Raw genomic sequence first — 19,236 nt, forward strand, 5'->3', positions numbered from 1 at the left:
TGGGCTGTCTGGGGCATAGCACAGAATACGGCATTGACCCAATAGGGCATTGACCGTGAACACAGAACAGACTGGGCTGTCTGGGGCATAGCACAGAATACGGCATTGACCCAATACAGGCATTGACCATTAACACAGAACAGACTGGGCTGTCTGGGGCATTGACCGTGAACACTGAATACGGCATTGACCCAATACGGGCATTGACCGTTAACACAAAACAGACTGGGCTGTCTGGGGCATTGACCGTGAACACAGAATACGGTCAAAATACGGCATTGACCCAATACAGACTGGGCCGTTAACACAGAACTGTCGGGGGCATTGACCGTGAGCATTGACCGTCTGGGGCATGGTGCAGAATACAGACGGGACAGTCTGGTTGATTATACCCAGGAAAAAAAAAGGCGATCTAGGGCAGTGGTAATACGGAAAGAAACTAATAAACAAACTAGTTTACGGTATAATTTTACAAAGGTTTACTAATGTGAACGAATTCCCCAGATTCTGGGGAACTCAGTTTGCGCATGTGCACTATCACCCATGCAATAGAGACCAGGCCGTATTTTAATCGGCCTGGTCTCGAGGCTAAAACGTTCATGGATTATGAAATGAGAGATACAAAGAGAGAAAAGGCTAAATAAACTATCTGTCTATTCAGTTTCTTTATGTGGCCTTTCCCTGCAGAGATAGAACAGTTGGAACACAAGTCAAAATAAGTAAAATATTGCTAAACACGGGCAAACCCACTGCCAATCCTATGTAAAACCTACTGGTTTTACCAAGGGCGTATACAGAGAAGAGGGCATGCAGCTCACTATGTATCCTACGTACTCATCCGACTTCGTATCAGAGACCGGATATGCTAAAAATAGAATCCAGTATACGGACGTGAACAAGTGGGCGGTGTTGTTTACGGAGTTATAATTATGGGCGTGTACATCAGAGCTGCCTAGCTAGCTAGCTAACAGTGCAGTATTATTTTAGAGAAGTGTCATGACCAGTCCTAGTCCAGCCAGGTCCAAGACAACCCCTTCGAGCATGAAGTTGAGTGCTGGGCGCATTGTTAAGAAGTACCAGAGACTCAGGAAGACAGATTATTGTACCTTTTTTTTTTTTTTTTTTTTTTATAATAATTCTGCAAAATGCATGGATACACTAGTAGCATATTACGCTAACCTAATGTGCGCCCTGTATATATTACTTACAATAGCGAGTACAAATTAAAAATAAAGACTAATATTATACTAATGCAAGTGACAGAGTACATTTCTCTTAAATGACAAAATCGATGTACTTTCCTGCAGCTCCAGTGGTAATTCATTCCACACAGATATTGCCTTTGGGAAAAAAGAGTTCACATATGCATTTGTTCTGCAAATTGGTCTTTCAAACTGTATATTTTTTGTGCTTCTTAGATTGAGAGGGCATACTCTTCTTTCCAGTGGTGGATCAGAGAATTTAAAGTTACCATTTATTACCTGGTAAAGGTATGATAGCTTCAGGTACAATCTTCTTGTAGAAAGGGACGGTAGGTCCACAGTATCTAATAGGGAGTCGTAGTCCATATTCCAAAGTTTTGTGCAGATTTTAAGGGCAAACTTTTGTACTTTTTCTATTTTGTGAGAATTTGTTTTTTGGTATGGATCCCAAACAGGGGCAGCATATTCCAGTTTTGATCTCACAAGGGAGATGTAGAGTTGTCTTAAACATTCTAGTGACGAGTGGCCATAGAACTGTCGGTAAATTATACCAACCTGCTTGCAGGCATTTCTGCACATTTCTTCTATGTGTTTTGACCATGAGAGGTCGTGAGAGATCCACACGCCAAGGTACTTGTAGTGGTCAACTTTAAGTAGGGGACGTCCACTGATATTGAGACACATGTTGGGAAGTGGTGGGCTGAATTTTCTTGATATAGTCATGTATTTACACTTGCTTTGGTTAAACAAGAGTACATTTCTTTCAGACCATGCTTGGAGTTGATCAATATCTCCTTGCAATTTTATATAATCTTCAGGAGATTGAATAGGATGGTAAAGAAGAAGATCATCAGCATAGAGCAAAAGACTTCCTTCATTTTGATGTAGATCGATGTCATTTATATAGATTAGGAAAAGAAGAGGTCCCAGCACCGAACCCTGGGGAACTCCTGACACAACCTCCGAGATATTTGATGACTTTCCATTTATTATGACATATTGTGATCTATTCCTGAGGTAGCTTGCTACCCAAGATACCAGGTGGGGATCTAGGTTCAGATTGGTTAGCTTACTCATCAATATCGAGTGAGGAACCTTGTCAAATGCTTTTTTGAAATCAAAAAAGACTGCACATACACTCTGACCATCTTCAAGCAGTTTGTGCCAATTGTGCACTGCCGTAAGCAGCGCACCTGTGGTGGATTTTTCTTTACCTAGGTTTCATCTTCTTGGAGTTGCAACTGTTGGATGGTTTGCCTTTGCCTTTGACACTGCTAGTACAAGCCATACTGCTGCTGAGAACTAGTTTTACTATGCTGCAATCGAGCTAGCTAGCTGGCACAGATATAAAAAATACTTTGATTTACCTTGTGCGGTCAAAGGTTACGCGTGGGCGTTTTTGTGGGCAGTTCTAAAAATAGCTCAATACGAAGTCGGATGATTCTGAGAATGGGGCGAGTTGCATGCCCTCTTCTCTGTATACGCCCTTGGTTTTACTAATGTATTCATTTATGATGTACGTGCAATTTGTATTAATTTTGACACAAATGGCACCCCATAATAATATTATAGTGCATGCATGCATATATATACGCTTATTTTTTTGAGCATTTTTTGCAACAATGTTATGAGCTATAATTATAATTGGCTACCTCCAATAAGATTAAACCAAATTATTAATTTTGTGATTGTAACACATTAATTACTACCGTACCTGTGTGCCTAGTCGTATACGATGATCTTATATAAAATGTAGGTTCATGCATGCATATACGCATAATTATATGCATGTATCAAATTACATTTATCACCCAATTAGAATTAATTAATGTCTCATAATTATATATCTGTATGTATAATTATATATACATGTACTATAGCTATATAGATCTTATGACAGCATTCTATAGCTATATTATCATGCAAGTCACGTCGGATTTTATGACGTACGTAAAGATATGTAAACGTGTCTATAAATAATATTGCTAGTAAGCTCCAGTGCTTTGAGAGTTCCACTCTTTGAAGACTTAGAAGCTGGGCTTCTTCACGTCTACATCTGTTAACGAAGCTTTTGGCTTTGGTGGATCTACAATTTAAATGAAAGAATGATGTAAGAATTGTACAATGTTAACTTTGACAAGCAATTCATACGTACCTGAATGACCTTCTGTGATAAGTGACATATCACCTCCTTTTCTGCTGGCGTCATTATCACTGGATATTTATGCTATATAGGCATCCATGTGTTAAGTATTGGATGTGTACACAATTCATACAAATTTAATTATAGTGTGTATACATACCTGCATGTAAGAACTCCTCTCTTTCCACCCCTTATATACATTGTGTAGTATGTGCCTCTGGACTTCTTGTATATAGAGTGCATGGGGAAGAAATTATCGTTGTCATTTACATCTGTTTAAAAAAAGTTGTTTTAAAGAGCAGGCACATGCAATGTATAGTGTACACGCATACCAGAGTCTAAAAAGAGAGGTTCTGGGGATTGGTTGACACCTCAGGTGTTTTATGATGAATTGATCTGCTTTTGTTCCCAGGGACCCTTAGAAATTGTTACATGTACTGTACCATGTACAATAATTAATTTACGCCACATACCCTCCGGAGCACACCTTACACTGTGTAGTAGTATACTATGATTTACCTCTTCATCATGCACTTAGGTTGGTTTCATCATCACCATGGGGAAGTGCTCCAATTGAAACCTCATACGTAGATCTGCTAATTCACATGACATAATAGCGATTACAGCATAAAACCACTCACCATAATCTATATACCGCGAATTTCGAGGCACTTAAGGTTGACTGCTAAACGGACGTATATTCTACTTCGTGTAGGTTTTCAATGGCTTGAAGGTCATCGTCAAACCTAAAGATGGACAATCGAATACTATAATTTGTATATACCTCTTAACCTTTGAGTCACTTCCTCCAAACGACTTCAATCTGTCGCACATTCATCCCTAAAAAAGAAACGATTGTACAAGTCATGTGTATTACGTAGCTGTATACTGTAAGTACATTTCACGAATATGGTTACACTTCTTTAAGTTGTGTCACTAGGAATAGTGAACTTCACAAGCAAAAGAGTATCAAACTTTGTTCAGTGGTGTCAGTAGCTATATATAGCTGTATCCTTCCACATCCTTTAAACACAAGCCAAAGTTACCATCAAAAGGAGTAGAACGCACTACCATCCTAGGAAATTTTACAAGATAATAGACAACATTCGTATTTGGTGCGTACCTTCGGACAAGGGACATTTCTTCCTATCATTTTTCCTGAGTGTCTGGAATTAGAAGTTTCACCTCGTTGCACATGTGGCTACACAGCTGATAAACTACACATTCATTTATCAAGCTTACCGGTACTCCTCAAAGCAGTCTATAATCATGGGGTACGAGTTTCGCTTCTTCTCCTGGAACAATTAATTCCTTATACAACACTGTATACATGAGGGAAATTTGTACGTTTATACCTTCAACAACTTGAGCATCAGAGTACAGAAACAAATTCTTTAGCAGACACTTGGCACTCGTCCTGAAACCAATCCAGCAGCTGTAAACACACATTAATTTTTATAAGCACACAGCTTGGTAGTAAGCAGGGACACGCATAAGCAACAAGTTGCAGTGATTGAGTGAAAACAACCTATATAATTATTTCTCAAGAATATCAACGTACCATTCTTATCAACGCATGTGAGGTTACGATGGTACGTAGCATTGTAACATAATCACAACCTCTATTCGTATTTGATGTATATTCATCATTTAAAATCACAACATAAATTAATTGAGCTACGAGCTATCAGTCGAGAGACAATTTCCATGTGCCTTTTAGCATTCTTCGAGATCACAAATAATTATATGAAAGATTAGTCTTCTGCGACTAGGGCCTAGCTCTTTTAAGCAAGTTTCCACAAATAACTGATCAAAAAGAGGAGCTAGCTGTTCAGCTTATTAAAAGTGGACCTTATTGACCCTGTCGTATATACGTACCTCCCAGCACACTCTTTGTAAGTTTAGGAGATACGTTGCAGTGTATCCTATGCTTGCATTTTATAATAAAACAAAGTCATGTCATAGATTCTAGATAGGAAGTTGACACATTCCCATTGTGAAAATGCATGGGACTGTCGATTACTTTGGCTAGACTCGCAAGCCGTCACTGTTGTATGGCGAACAGTAGACTGGTAAAACTCCGTGTAGAGACTCGTGTTGCTCAGTCAGCATTTAAGTGGCTGCGGTTTTCGTGACATCAGTATACTGCATGTGATACGTAGAGTTTTCAAGTGCTATGTCACTATCAATGATCTTGTGGTAACCGCATGCGGTCTAGCCACTTGAGTTGCCACAAATATCGTGGCAAATGTTGCAAGAGTCTCTACACAGAGTTTGACCAGTCTACTGTTCGCCATGCAACAGTACACGAGCGTAATAAATAGCCCGGATTGGACAGGGCTACAATACACGCCTTCAGATGTTATAACTACCTTATTGGCTTATCTTCTTTATTCAGCTGTTAAGCCATGCTGAATTACAGTTATCAAACCTCTCCTTAATGGACACATTATCCATCTCATCATCAAATGCCTTAGCAAGAGCTTGCTTTTCCTACTGCGTAAACTCCCTCTTTGCAGTCGGATGGCCAGCGACCGTTTTATATTTTTTAGCCGGAAGTACTTCCTGTTTCTTTTTATTTTGCGGTTATAGGTCCCGTTTTTCTGAGCTATCTTCTAGCTTGTTTATCTTTCTTACTGCAAAAGGTATGATCTTCTAAACAGCTCCAAAGTGCTTTTCAGTCTTCCAGGAGTCGAATAATACTAATAAAGTATCTAGTTTTGCTAGCTGCTTGCCTCTAGCCCCGTTTTTGTACATACTGCACAATTTTGTACCTCAGCAGTGCATGTGTTTGCACTGTTCAAAATCGCGTTTCCCAATACGGGCATGCCACAAAAAGTCAAAGGTATTATTGCAAAAAAACCTGGTTGTTCCAGCAAAAAAACAAAAAGTTAGAGCATGCTAAATTTACCACTTAACATCCATGTGGTCACAGTGTGGCAACAAGTGGGAAACAATTTAACAACACAAAGGTTTGTTCAGAATATGTATGACAAGTTACAAAAGTTATCAGCTAACTAAATGGAGCAATGTAGAACCAATCTAGCAACACAAAAATGGACGTTACAGAAGTCAACTGATTATATTACACTACGTGAGGCCAGTTCAATCCAGTGTGTATCCAGGGCAACCATGTCGCACCCTCCCATGTCAGCCATGTATCCTCTGTGAGAACGCAAAAAAATTATGTTCGAAGTATTTTCACCCCAAAAGCCTTCTTTGGATATCAAGTCTGACAGTTGTGTTATGTAGGAGCTGCCGGATTCCGTCGCAGTAATAGTAGATTCATACCTAGACCGAAAAAAGAAAGTGTAAGGTCAGAACAGTGCAATGTGAGTGACATCAGTTCGCTAAAATGATTGATGATTCAATAAGCAATGTGTTAAAACTAGAGTTGATTCTAGCAACAGAGACCACTTTAACAGATACCAATTAATTTACTATGATCATTATAATTATAGCAAACTTATTATGCCGATTCATTCCTGAAGCTTTCTTCAGAGAGAGTGTGCTTTACCTGTTACAAATTCACATCTAATTGTACTTAAAACACACTCGGGGCTCACTTCAAGTATTGACGAAGACCTCATTAACCCGATGCCTCGCGAGCGACTTGTCCTAGAGGGAACGGCGCGCTGCGGCGCCATGGGTTATACTAGTCTGTCTGTATGTCGTTCTGTGTATTCTGAGTATTCTGAGTCTACTGCGATGGCACCGTGTTTGTACCATGGATAGCCTCAACACAACAAGATACAGTATAGTAATTTAAAATTTAATGTTACTCAAGCTTCGTTGTTGAATAAAAGCGAGCAGAAGCTAAAAAGCTCGAACTTGAATATTAGCCTAGATGTACACACGGCTTTAACTCGAGGTTGTAGACTAACTAAACCTCAAATAAACGCAGATGGTTTGCACTTCAGTGCTCTAGCTTTTACATCGCTATCCACAAATGAAATAACGGTTCAGCTATAGTTGCAATTCATAGGAGAACTAAAAAACAGACTGCTCTATTATTATCTGTAGTGTTTAAAGGTCTCAGTTCTTACAGTACAATATTCACTAGGTTATGCTTACTTCAAGAAGCACACGTTTGCCATCATTCCCAACCCCAATGAATCCTTAATAAGAGCTCAACACAGTGTATGGCTTGATCTTATAAGGGATTAAACAGACATTGGAAACGTTCATGTTGGGGTTTATTGTGTAAAGGGCCAACCCACCACTTCAGCTTCCTCAAGATCAACTGGGATAGCGACAACAACGTCATTCCATTTAGGTGTAAAAAAAAGAACAGTACTGTGCACCTGGCAAACTTACCTCTACAGTTAAGTAGCACCCGCACCTTGCATGGAGCAGCCGAGTAGCTCAGAATCAGAAACAGATTCTAGAGACGATAATTATAGTTAAGCAAGTATTTGGTGATTTTTTACTTACATATAGTTTAGCCAATCAATATATAAGAACCAGACAGCCCCTAGTATGATCTTATGACAATATTCAAGCATCAGACAGTCCCGATTATGATCGAGATGACATGGATGAACAATTTGTTGTATATCGTGATGTTTTATATTGACTAACTTTGTACTTTCATAAAACGATAACTACAACTGGGAACAAAACAGAGATTACAGTATAGCAAAGGGCAGCTCTTCTTCTATCTCCTAACAAAATGTTATAGTAAAATTTTATTGGGAAACGCATTTTTGAACACTGGGTAAATAGCCACTATTGTGGGACAACCTTGAGTGAGAATTGCTATGCTAGTGTATCTCTCAACTTACTTGGCAATAATAGGTGAACTTGGTACCATCCTGTTCCTTGAAGGTTAGTTCACAATACTAGCGCTAAGAGATATTGAATAGTAAGCCCATTTCTTAAATATAATAGCTCAAACAACACTGATAAAATTCTAACATTTTGTTGCTTGCAAACAAATGATGTAATGCGAAATGCATATTAAACTAGTGTTCAAGCTGGCGCTGTGCTAATGCCTCTCGCCATGTTTTTGCTTTCGCTCAAAAGTATTAGAGTGTTATAATTAGTTAATTTTATATTTTATATTTTATCTATATAAAGTCACTGAGAAGAAAAGACTTATTTACATGCATCTATTGTTGTTATTTATTGTATTATGTGGCTTACCAGGACCTCAAGAAAGAAGAAAATTGATTATTCCAGGATCTGTAGTTCAGTGTATCTAAGAAGAAAAGACCTGTGTACATGCATATTGTTATCTATATTGTTATATGGTAGTGCTTTGTGGCTTACCAGGCCCTCAAGACAAAGATGATTCTGCCAGGAGGATCTGGATCTGGATCTTGGATATTATTTTCTCACACATGGGGGAATGAGCGCGCATGCGCATTACATCCACAGGAATAATTAAAGGGTGTGTCCAAAGAGATCAATGAATGGCTACTGCTAGCTAGCTAGTAGTTGGGCGGAGCCCGACCGTCCCTGACGGGAGGTCGGGTTGCAAGCCTATCTGGGATTTGTTCTAGCGCCACTATAGTGGCGCCCTATCAGATTGCAGCATTTTTCACGTGGCTTGGTTACACTTCCGCTTGCATCTAGTTGCAAAACCGCATGCAGTATTGCTGTGCCATCCTGTGGTTTACACGTCATCAAGTCGGTTAACACCCACTTGAGAATAATAATATTCATAGCAGTACTACATAATGCGCAGAACAAATTCCAGATAGGCTTGCAACCCGACCTCCCGTCAGGGACGGTCGGGCTCCGCCCAACTAGCTAGCTAGCTGTTTTAACAGATATTTTCTGAGTATTGTAGCTAACAAAAAGCTAGCGCTTTAGTGCAAGGCTAACTCATATGTTGAATAGAAAGTTTGTGCGGACAGATGATGCTATGAAAGATTCTGAAGAGACTGCAACAGCCTTCAATGTGAGTCAAACTAGCCATAACTCGAGAAAGAAGCTTTAGTTTGCTAATCCACGAATCGAAATTCAAGAGAACGTGGCTAGAAGCCTATAGAAGCTGTTAGTTTTCGTCGCATTGCAACCGTTGAGCAGTTATAGCTGGAATACACACACAGACACACACACACACACACACACACACAGTCAGCTTTACCGTATCCCTCGTGCGGCTACGCCTCGAGGCATAATAAAACTGTTTGACTCCATTACTTTCTAGTGACCCTGCTACAGTCTGTAGGCACTGTTTTGAGCTCAGCTAAACCTCTGCACTGTCAATGCCACCATGCCACGTGGGTCCTGGGTCTGTTATTATCTTATACAAGTAGCTATAGTGCCTGACAGCATAACTGCAACCAAATTGTATTGCTCATATCTCATGTTCTATAATAGCTATCAAAAATCTGATGATATCATTCAATTCAGTGTTAAAAATAGCATTGAATGGGCTGCTTGTTTCATGCTGTAGCTGGTAAGTCAAATCTGACCAATCAGAGTAGAGCTTTGTGGACTGTTGTCACGGCAATCATGACATCACTGCGTGGTTACCACGGATACCGCAAGCTAAATTTTTACTAGTGAGTAGAAAGAGGGCCTTAGTATCAGTTTAGAATAGCTACAGGCCCTGGACTAAGAAAAGGAAGGCTATAGAGAGATGTTCCCTTATCAGAGAAGAAAAAAAAAGAAAATAGCTCCAGTGGGAGTCTGGAAAGCAATGATTTACCTGAGACAAGTCAACCTTCTAGTTGTTCTTTAGTCAAAGAGTGAAGACCTGCATGATACACTCAATGATAGTGAAACATACTATGACAGTGATCCAAATGAAGACCTTTTCAGCTGATGTAGCTCAAGAATTACTTTATATTGCCCTTTTCTTAGATGGCAGACATCGATTAAAATACCCTCCGAAACAATTGCTTTTTTGTGTGCTTAATTTAAATTTTAGTTACTATTCTTTCTGTACATTCTAAAGAGTGGACTGTTGTGTGTATGATCATGTGTTTTGTTTTCATGTGCTGCAGAATGCACCTGTAAAAATTTCCACTAAAAGCTGGTAGTGCTTTATCACATTCCATCATGACAAAATTAGAAAAAAAAAGATTTTTAAGAAACTGTCTGGCCACAACATTTGCACCCTGTAGTACTACACATGCCCAAATTTGGAAGCCTGAGGAATGAACAGGAAGTCAGTAAATTCCTTTTGTTGAGTTTTCCTTCTTCTCATGTACTAATTGATTATCATAGTTGCGGTTAATGGAATGCGAAAAAGGGGTGTGACACCTTAATGTTCCCTCTGTCTCCAGTCTGTGTGAGAAGTAAAAAATGTTCTGGATGGTGCTACAGACAGTTATGCATTAATATTGCTGGGTATCATTTGGTTGCAGTTATGCTGTCAAGCACTATATGGTGATGAAGACACTCCAGCCTGCATCAGTCCATCCAAACATACGTTAGATCTATAGTTATAACACGGGCACAAGGGATGTATGGAATATATTGCACTGAAGCACGAGGGCGCCAGCCCCGAGGGCTGAGTGCAATATATGCCATGCAGCCCGAGTGCACGTGTTATAACTAGTTTATATCCCGAGGGCATAGCAACATTAACACTGTCCTAGTAGCACAATATAAACAGCACAAAAAAAGACAGAGACAACTCTAGACACAGCTCCATCTCTTCTCTCTTCTAGACGCCAGTATCTGCAGCGTATAAGATTGGCATGACCGACACAAAATTGTTGGAGTTTCAACTGAAATCTGCAAAACAGCCCCACCCCACTTCTGGTGCTGCAAAACAGCCCCGCCCCACTTACTGCTGCATAGAAACAGCCACACCCCACTACTCAGTGAATACACGGTATTAGCGGCCTCATAACCAAGCCAAGAAAGCTCGCTTCTACACTAATGCAAAATAGCTCATGCCCCCAGCAAAAAGAGCCACTTCTAGTGCTACGGTGAAGCAGAATTGACATGCATCACGATGTCGAGGACTAGGTCGATCTAGGAACACAGAATATTCCACAAAATGAATCTTGGACAATTTTAAAACCTGCATGGTTGCAAGAAGAAACTCCAGCAGTGCTGAACATTCATTCCTGCATGGCTGGACATACTTTGATACTTGTTATTTCTCATGCGTATTAATTTAATTTTAATTTAATTGTCTGTCTAATTGCCAGAGGGGGGTTTTGCGGTCAGTGCAATATGACTTTCAGCAGTGCAATTAGTCTCATGAATCAGCCGCCGTTCTTTTGGAACCACCGTCTGAGCACTCTTGTCATCGTTTTATGTGCCAAGACGGAATTCCGTCTTGACCAATCAAATTGCAGAAGTCCAGTCAGGTGATGAACTTGGAGGCAGCAAAGAACTGCACTTTGCTCAACGCATTTGGATAATCATTACGCATGCATTACGCATGGTAAATACTTCATACATAGAAGCTGCTACGAAGCATAAGCAAGGCAAGCAGGGGTCCTTGGGCACAGATTAGCACCACAGCAAAACACAAGTGGAGAGAGATGCCTTCGCTTGGCGATTTGTATAACAATTAGGAAATATGTGTGGGCGTAAGATCACGATTTAATTACATTCCATTGGTTTTGTGAGCAATCAACATTCCATTTTGAAATGACTTCATGACAAGAGTGCTCAGACGGTGGTTCCAAAAGAACGGCGGCTGATTCATGAGACTACAGTGCAATATGCTTCATATTGCACTTGGCAACAACGTAGCAACGGGATATAAGATAATTATAGATTATATACGGTAGGGTTTCCATAGTCTCGCGGACCCAGACCCTGATAATATATCGGCTGGTCCACGAGACTAGGGTTTCCACATGAAAAATAAAAGTCAACAAATGAGGCTCAAATTTTTGTTGCACACTACACTACATGAAAGTATAATGGCTGCACCTTCAAATCCAAATTTCGCTACTCTTATTCTAGCATGCTAGCAATGGTGCTCTTTATTTCACAACATTTCTCTCAAAGGTCAAAGGTCATAGTGATCTCTAATAAAATAAAGCTATGACTCTCCTTTTGCTTTACATCCATTCCTATACTAACTAGTAGTGTGTGGATCACCCCAAACTGGAGAAAGGATTCTCACAGGTGAGTATTTTTATGGGTAGCAGCACATAGTACCACTAGTAGGTCAAACATTGCGACGATTTACCGATAATGCCGTTGAAATTGCTAGTTCCTCATGTGATTGTCAGAAAGTACTAAGCCTAAGTAGTCCATGTATCAAATAACAGGCAAAATGCTAATTTTTTACCAACTGGCTGGAGTGTTTTTTTATTTTTATTAGTGTTTGCATCCCATAAATGCACCCCCATTGTCTCATTGAGCATGGTAGACGCTTCATATAGATGCCACATTGTAGTAGAATGATAACAAGTGATGGTGAAGAAATACAATGATTATACACCACTATCTACATTCAGGTGCGAAGCAGAAGGTCTCGAGGTATCATCCTACAGTGTCAAGATCAATCTACCTGCTCGACAATACAACACAGTAATACAGCATAAAGTGGAGTCTATTCTTCCGAAAACAAAGTCAGAACTGGATCACCTTGCTATTAAAATACTGTTGGAGCAGGAATTTAGGATTAAATTACCCTAATTATTTCACATTTGTGACCTGGCATGCAAAAAGGTACCTATCCAACTTTTACAGCTTCGTGGTAAATTGGTAGTAAAGTTTACACATGGTCACATTCCAGGACACATGCATTTTCCATGGCAACCAGGGCTGGATTTCCCCTTACATCACAATGAAGTATACACGTGGCTTCAGTAGGTAATGAGCTTTCATTAGACTCCAAGTTGGCCTCCCTATCTTCTTCCTAGCCAAAGTTACACCCAGTCAAAAAGTTATAGATGTTGACTCTACTCCTGGTCTACCAGAAGAACTAAATTAATTAAAGCAAGGAATGCCAATGGAGAGTTGTTTGAAACACAGTTCTGGGACCCTCAACTAGATCTACCACCTCTTGTCTTGATTTTGATGAATTTTTTTGAAGACCAAGAGAAATAAGTCCTTCTAGGTAAATTGTTCGAGCTTACTTGAACTTCACAAGACTGCCTGTTGGAAACATTCAATTTTGATCTAAAATGTAGCTGAAGACGTTACGTGACCAGTACCGGAACCCGCCAGCAATGAACAGTTACACAAACGAGCAAAGCTGTCCCCATAACGCCCACGCACATGTAGAGTGATTAGTGTTGCTAGGGACTTAGCTGCGAAACCATTGACAACTTAGTGTTTCTTTTTTGTAGACATGTTTTTGATGTATTAAAGTTTAAGATGGATGACAAATCTCAGAATTTCAATTTTTGGGGATAGGTACCTTTTTGCATGCCGGGTCACATTTGTGTTCCGATTTCATGGTATTTCAATTAAAAATACAAGAATGAATACTGGTACTAACTACTTTACATACAAAAAGAAATAAAATCTTATTTTGATATTGTTTAAAGAGTGTTGTATCATTGAGCAGGTAGATCGATCTTGACACTGTATGATGATACCTCGAGACCTTCTGCTTCGCACCTGAATGTAGACAGTGGTATTATGATCATTGTATTTCTTCACCATCACTTGTTATCATTCTACTACAATGTGGCATCTATATGAAGCGTCTACCATGCTCAATGAGACAATGGGGGTACATTTATGGGATGCAAACATTAATAAAATAAAAAGCACTCCAGCCAGTTGGTAAAAAATTAGCATTTTGTCTGTTATTTGATACATGGACTACTTAGGCTTAGTACTTTCTGAAAATCACATGAGGAACTAGCAATTTCAACGGCATTATCGGTAAATCGTCCCAATGTTTGACCTACTAGTGGTACTATGTGCTGCTACCCATAAAAATACTCACCTGTGAGAATCTTTTCTCCAGTTTGGGGTGATCCACACACTACTAGTTAGTATAGGAATGGATGCAAAGCAAAAGGAGAGTCATAGCTTTCATCCACAGTTTGAAAATCACATTTTATTAGATATCACTATGACCTTTGACCTTTGAGAGAAATGTTGTGAAATAAAGAGCACCATTGCTAGAATAAGAGTAGCGAAATTTTGGATTTGAAGGTGCAACCATTATACTTTCATGTAGTGTAGTGTAGTGTGCAACAAAAATTTGAGCCTCATTCGTTGACTTTCATTTTTCATTGTGGAAACCCTATAATTATACGGTCAGCACATACCTTCTACCGTACACGGGTAATACTTGATTACAACACGTAACAACTACTACCTAATCCCGGTAATGTGATGAGCTAGCCTCCTTCACTAAGTGGGAAGTGCGGCCTGGGATCGAGGCTACACCATGAGCACACGTGCTCCTGTGCTCCAGATTGCATAATTGAAGGCAAAGAAAAGATTATAGAGGGCGATCATAATTCGAAAGTGCCAAGTCAGCATATGGAAACCATTCTTTTTGTGCAGACCGAGAATGGTTTTTGTGCAGACCTAATATAGAGAGAGAGAGAGTAGCAGAGATGAATGCAAGGTCATCAGATCTACAGATTGCTGTCACTCTAGCGTTGCTTATTTTAAGTTGGTCATGCCGAGGGGAAGGTAGGTAGATGTAAATAATAAATTATTATTAAACAATGTTACACAAAGCAGCTTATTTGACAATAACCCCCACTGTGGCTTGTCCTGATGACACTGTATCCTTCACCTGCACTCTGCCTGGTAGCTTTATACGATGGGTAATCCTTCCACTGCAAGGGGCCCTGTTCAGCATATCTTTATTTTCTAACAATGATGATGTCACAGACGGTATTCCAGCATTCCGTGGTGTTCGCAATGACACGAGTGAAGATAATGTCACTGCCACTCTCATTTCACTGTCCAAGGCCTCCATTGTGGAGGGTTTTATGGTGGAGTGTATTGGGGCTAGCTCACGAGAAGGTCCTCTTCCCATTACTGTTGCTGGTGAGTGGTTGATGAATGAGAATTACAAAGTTTGGGCGTTGCCTGGTTTCCGTGAAACGAATAATACAGTGCATGCAGTGTATGATGTGCCAGGGTTTTGTACAGGGGGGAAGGGGAGATATCCCCCCCTAGATCCAATTTCTCCCCCCCCCCCCCCCCTAAAATGTGCATTCATGTACTAGTTGTATGACTGAGTGTCCATAGCTGGCAATTTTACATACTAACAGGGTAGCAAAATTTTCTGGTTACTTTTGTTACTTCCCGGCCCCCTCTACTTCAAAATCCTGTATGACGACACCCTGTATAATGCACACACACACACACAGATCCACCCTCCCCTCCCTTGAGTCCAAGAGTCTCCTTCACTCTAAACCAACCCAGCTACTCTAATACTACCCTGGAGTGGGGCCCTCCCTCCTCTACTGGCAGTGTGTCTGTCAACTATGTCGTTACTATCTCCCCAACACCTTTCTCTGGGTCACCAGTCACCGTGGAGGCCATCTCGGCACAGATAACTGTCTCCTACAACACTCTCTACAATGTGACTATCAGAGCTGACAACTGTGCAGGAATGAGCCAAGAGAGTTTAATTATGGATCTAAGTCAGTCATGATTTATATAGCTAATACTATATAATTCCTCCTCCTTAATGCAGTTGTGTGCCCCACACCGTCTACTGCTGCTGATGTGACTATCACCAACACACCTCCTGTCACTATTGGTGGATCTATGCTCACCTTCACTTGCAGAGACAGTGAAGTGATAACCTCAACCTGTGGCAGTAGTGGGTGGTCTCCTGACCCTGGGACCTTCGACTGCAGCAGTCCAGTTACAGGTATCATGCATGGGCAATTAACTCTCTAAAAGGAATGTTGATCTCACGCATTAGATCCCCAAGTCAGCTGTGGTTCTCCTGCTATACCATCTAGAGGTAGTTTGGACATCAATGGTGGGACACCACCCTTCTCACTGGGTTCAGAGATAACTTATCGCTGTGACGATGGACTGTTCCCTCCTGATGTGAGGACCAGCACATGCACTGATGTGGAGGGTAGGGGAGAGTGGGTGGAGAATCCTAGGAGCTTGGTGTGCAGAGTGAGTCCAGGTAATACAGTATACAGTGACAGAACAAGGTCAACCATTAAATTGTCAATCCTTTTTTCAGTCAACTGCTCTCTTCCTGCTGAGCCATCCAACGGAACTATAGTGAACTATGAGAGGTTGAATGAGACAGTGTCTGAGGGAACAGTGCTGACTTACCAGTGTGACAATGGATTCTCATTGACTAAACCCAACACCATCACTTGCACTAATGCTGGAGTCTGGAGTATTGAGCCTGAGGCAATCATGTGTGTGCCACCAACTGAAGGTGAGAGTAATGAACCCGAGGCCCGAGGCACATAGCAACCACGGGGGTTATGGTAATCCCTTGATTTGTTTGTCTGTGTATTTAAAGTCTGCTCACCTGGCTGCCATAATTATATACTATAGCGCCTTCTTTTACAGCACGAATAGCCTCAACACAACATATTATAATTAGTGGGAGCAGATTTAATTTTGTGGCAAGCGAGCAAAAAAGTTATAGTTTATAAGACGGTATACAATATGTAGCTAAACATGATATATATGCCTTTAATTTGAGGCACGCTATTACACATGCGATTGTGCCCTTGTGCACTATACATGCAGCCATGTGCATGCATGGAGCCTTATTTCATGGGAAGACTTCTTAACTTGCTGGCTTCATTATTATACTGTGAGCCTATACTCCGGTCCCACGCATATATAATGTGTTAGGTGTGTCCTATACATGTATACTTGTAACACTCCAGGCCTCGATCTTTGCTAGCTCTGCTGTAATTAATCCTAATGGTCCGGGACTCTCAGTGCATGTCAGATGCCACTAAGGTTTATTTCAGTGTGGCTTAGCATGTTATAATTATTTCACCTGCTTAAAATGTTCTGTCACCTGCTTGGAGCATGTTCTCACAGCTCAACAACTGTAAGGCAATGTCGTTCCCTATCAAAGACACCATCTGCTGGCTAAGGGATTTTTGACAACAAGTAGGAACTAATGAAACAGAAGTTCATCTATATATCACCCCCTCCTCAACTATAACCTCAATCCCAGGCAGCACTTCCTTTCTTCAATGGAAGGCTTGTGGCTACCTGGCCCTCAACTTAGCGCATGTAACAACAATTAATTAATGACTGTACATTATTAGTCACAATACTATACTACATTGTATAGATCTACTATGAGCAGTAAGGCAATTACATACATGTATGTACATGTAGCACACAGGCTGGCTTACAAAGCAATCTTCTTGACGACAACCAGGTAGATGAAGAGTATGACAACTATATAGCTGGTACATTATATACCGGTATAATACAACATCGCATGCTCCAGGGTTTGCAGCAACATTGCAGGAAGTTACCACAAGTCAACCATTTTGTCTGGAAAACGTTAAAGTAACATTTTTCTGGGGGGACGCAAGCAAGCGTCCTATATGCTAGCTACGTGTCAACCACATGTCACCTACATGCTTGGGAAAATCTGAAATAAATCCTGATTTGGACTTCTTTGCCGACTTTACTGAGATCCTATAGTGAATTATATAGTCCCATGCATGAAGTGCATGTCTGACCATGTACACCACCATCTATCTACGTGCACGTGTCAAGTGGCACCACGACCGTTTCAAAACCTTTGTCATAAGGCCATGCAAAGTAGTTTCTCAGGCCCTCGCGCTTGGAAATTGGCAGCTTTACAATATCACGTGACCTCAAATTAAAGAAAAAGAAAAGGATAAATTGATATGGTTTTTTGGTCATGAACTAAAATTAATTAGTAAAAATTATGCACTTCCGCTTATTGAGAAAGTTAGGGGTGTGTTTTCAATTAAAATTCTATGAATATCATTATCATTAAATGCCTCAATCCGCTTGCTATTTTAGCCTGAGAAACTACAAATTGACTTTGCATGGCCTAAGTGTATTATACTAGTAGGGTATATACGAATCTGATTGTGCTCTATATAATGTTATGCCAATAATTACTGCCAATCCTTCACAGCTGCCACCCTATCAACTGGTGCAACTCTTGCCATCGGTGTTACTACTACTTTCGTTGCATCTACTATCCTTGGATTTCTAGCTGGACTCCTAGTGATGTATTCGTTCACGCGTAAGAAGGCAGTGTACTACACAAGAAAAACAGCATTATCTGTTGTACAACCCACTAAACCAGTTGGTCCTGTTTATGAAGAGGTGTCACCCAAAGAGGAGATTGAACTGAACACTAACCAGGCGTATGGACCAGTAGGACTGTGAATTTTGTACTACTAACTTTTGTACTAACTATCATCATGCATACAATTTAAGTTTTCTAGCCAGTATTATAAGTGTTTCATCGATCTGCTATAGACTGCTAACCGTTTAAACAGTTACTTTAATTATATAATTAAAAACAATAGCAATTACATAATAATGTTTTGTTAACAAAAAATATACACACAATTAAGTCATAATAATTATTATGCACAACATTGAGAGAAACTACAGTACTGTTACTGTTCTGTAAAACTAGTACTGTCCAGATACCTGCAGTAATTAATAAAGGAAGTGCTGCCATATGAAGTTAGGAAAGTAAGTAATTATATAAGAGACATTCCATGCATGTCACAAACAATAATGTGCACCCTCAGATTTCAACAAAACTTGGTATAAAATTATAATTATGTACACACCTTTCCATAATAAGTATATATTAGTCGCATGAATCAGCCGCACCTCTCAGAGAGGAACGTCTGAGTATTTTCTACGTATAATATCATGACAATGGAACGTATTACAACGTACACTGTATATATACAAGCTGACAAAACCATAAAAATCATAACAGTGCCACATCCGCTATCTCTGTTTAGCCACAACATTTGCTTGCTGCCGTAAAGTTTCATATTATTTGCTGCCTCCTATTCAATTCAAGTC

General features: G+C 40.2%; 1 protein-coding gene and 2 long non-coding RNA genes across 5 annotated transcripts; 1 reads left to right on the forward strand and 2 right to left on the reverse strand.

Annotated features, from left to right (window-relative positions):
• Positions 1-3,172: 3,172 nt before the first annotated feature.
• Positions 3,173-5,996, reverse strand: LOC135350830 (uncharacterized). 2 transcript variants are annotated; one of them, XR_010399296.1, is made up of 7 exons: positions 5,718-5,996; positions 4,701-4,780; positions 3,987-4,640; positions 3,865-3,938; positions 3,506-3,562; positions 3,358-3,429; positions 3,173-3,288 (listed from the first exon to the last, which is right to left on the reverse strand). It is a non-coding gene; the product is annotated as an uncharacterized LOC135350830 (long non-coding RNA). The 2 variants fall into 2 exon arrangements; XR_010399295.1 differs by having other exon boundaries at positions 3,506-3,617; positions 3,678-3,938.
• Positions 5,997-7,644: 1,648 nt separating this feature from the next.
• LOC135350655 (uncharacterized) lies at positions 7,645-8,743 on the reverse strand. Its single transcript, XR_010399224.1, has 3 exons — positions 8,617-8,743; positions 8,130-8,560; positions 7,645-7,729 (listed from the first exon to the last, which is right to left on the reverse strand). It is a non-coding gene; the product is annotated as an uncharacterized LOC135350655 (long non-coding RNA).
• A 5,951-nt stretch (positions 8,744-14,694) lies between these two features.
• Positions 14,695-18,785, forward strand: LOC135348582 (uncharacterized). 2 transcript variants are annotated; one of them, XM_064546857.1, is made up of 7 exons: positions 14,695-14,877; positions 15,082-15,240; positions 15,567-15,842; positions 15,896-16,075; positions 16,130-16,345; positions 16,406-16,609; positions 18,320-18,785. In XM_064546857.1, exons 1-7 carry the CDS (start codon positions 14,799-14,801, stop codon positions 18,574-18,576), a joined length of 1,371 nt encoding a protein of 456 aa, XP_064402927.1. In that variant the 5' UTR covers positions 14,695-14,798; the 3' UTR covers positions 18,577-18,785. The 2 variants fall into 2 exon arrangements, with proteins under 2 accessions (XP_064402927.1, XP_064402918.1); XM_064546848.1 differs by having other exon boundaries at positions 14,929-15,240; positions 18,320-18,784.
• Positions 18,786-19,236: the final 451 nt, after the last annotated feature.

Source organism: Halichondria panicea, chromosome 1 (genome assembly GCF_963675165.1).
Source record: "Halichondria panicea chromosome 1, odHalPani1.1, whole genome shotgun sequence".
NCBI lineage: Eukaryota > Metazoa > Porifera > Demospongiae > Suberitida > Halichondriidae > Halichondria > Halichondria panicea.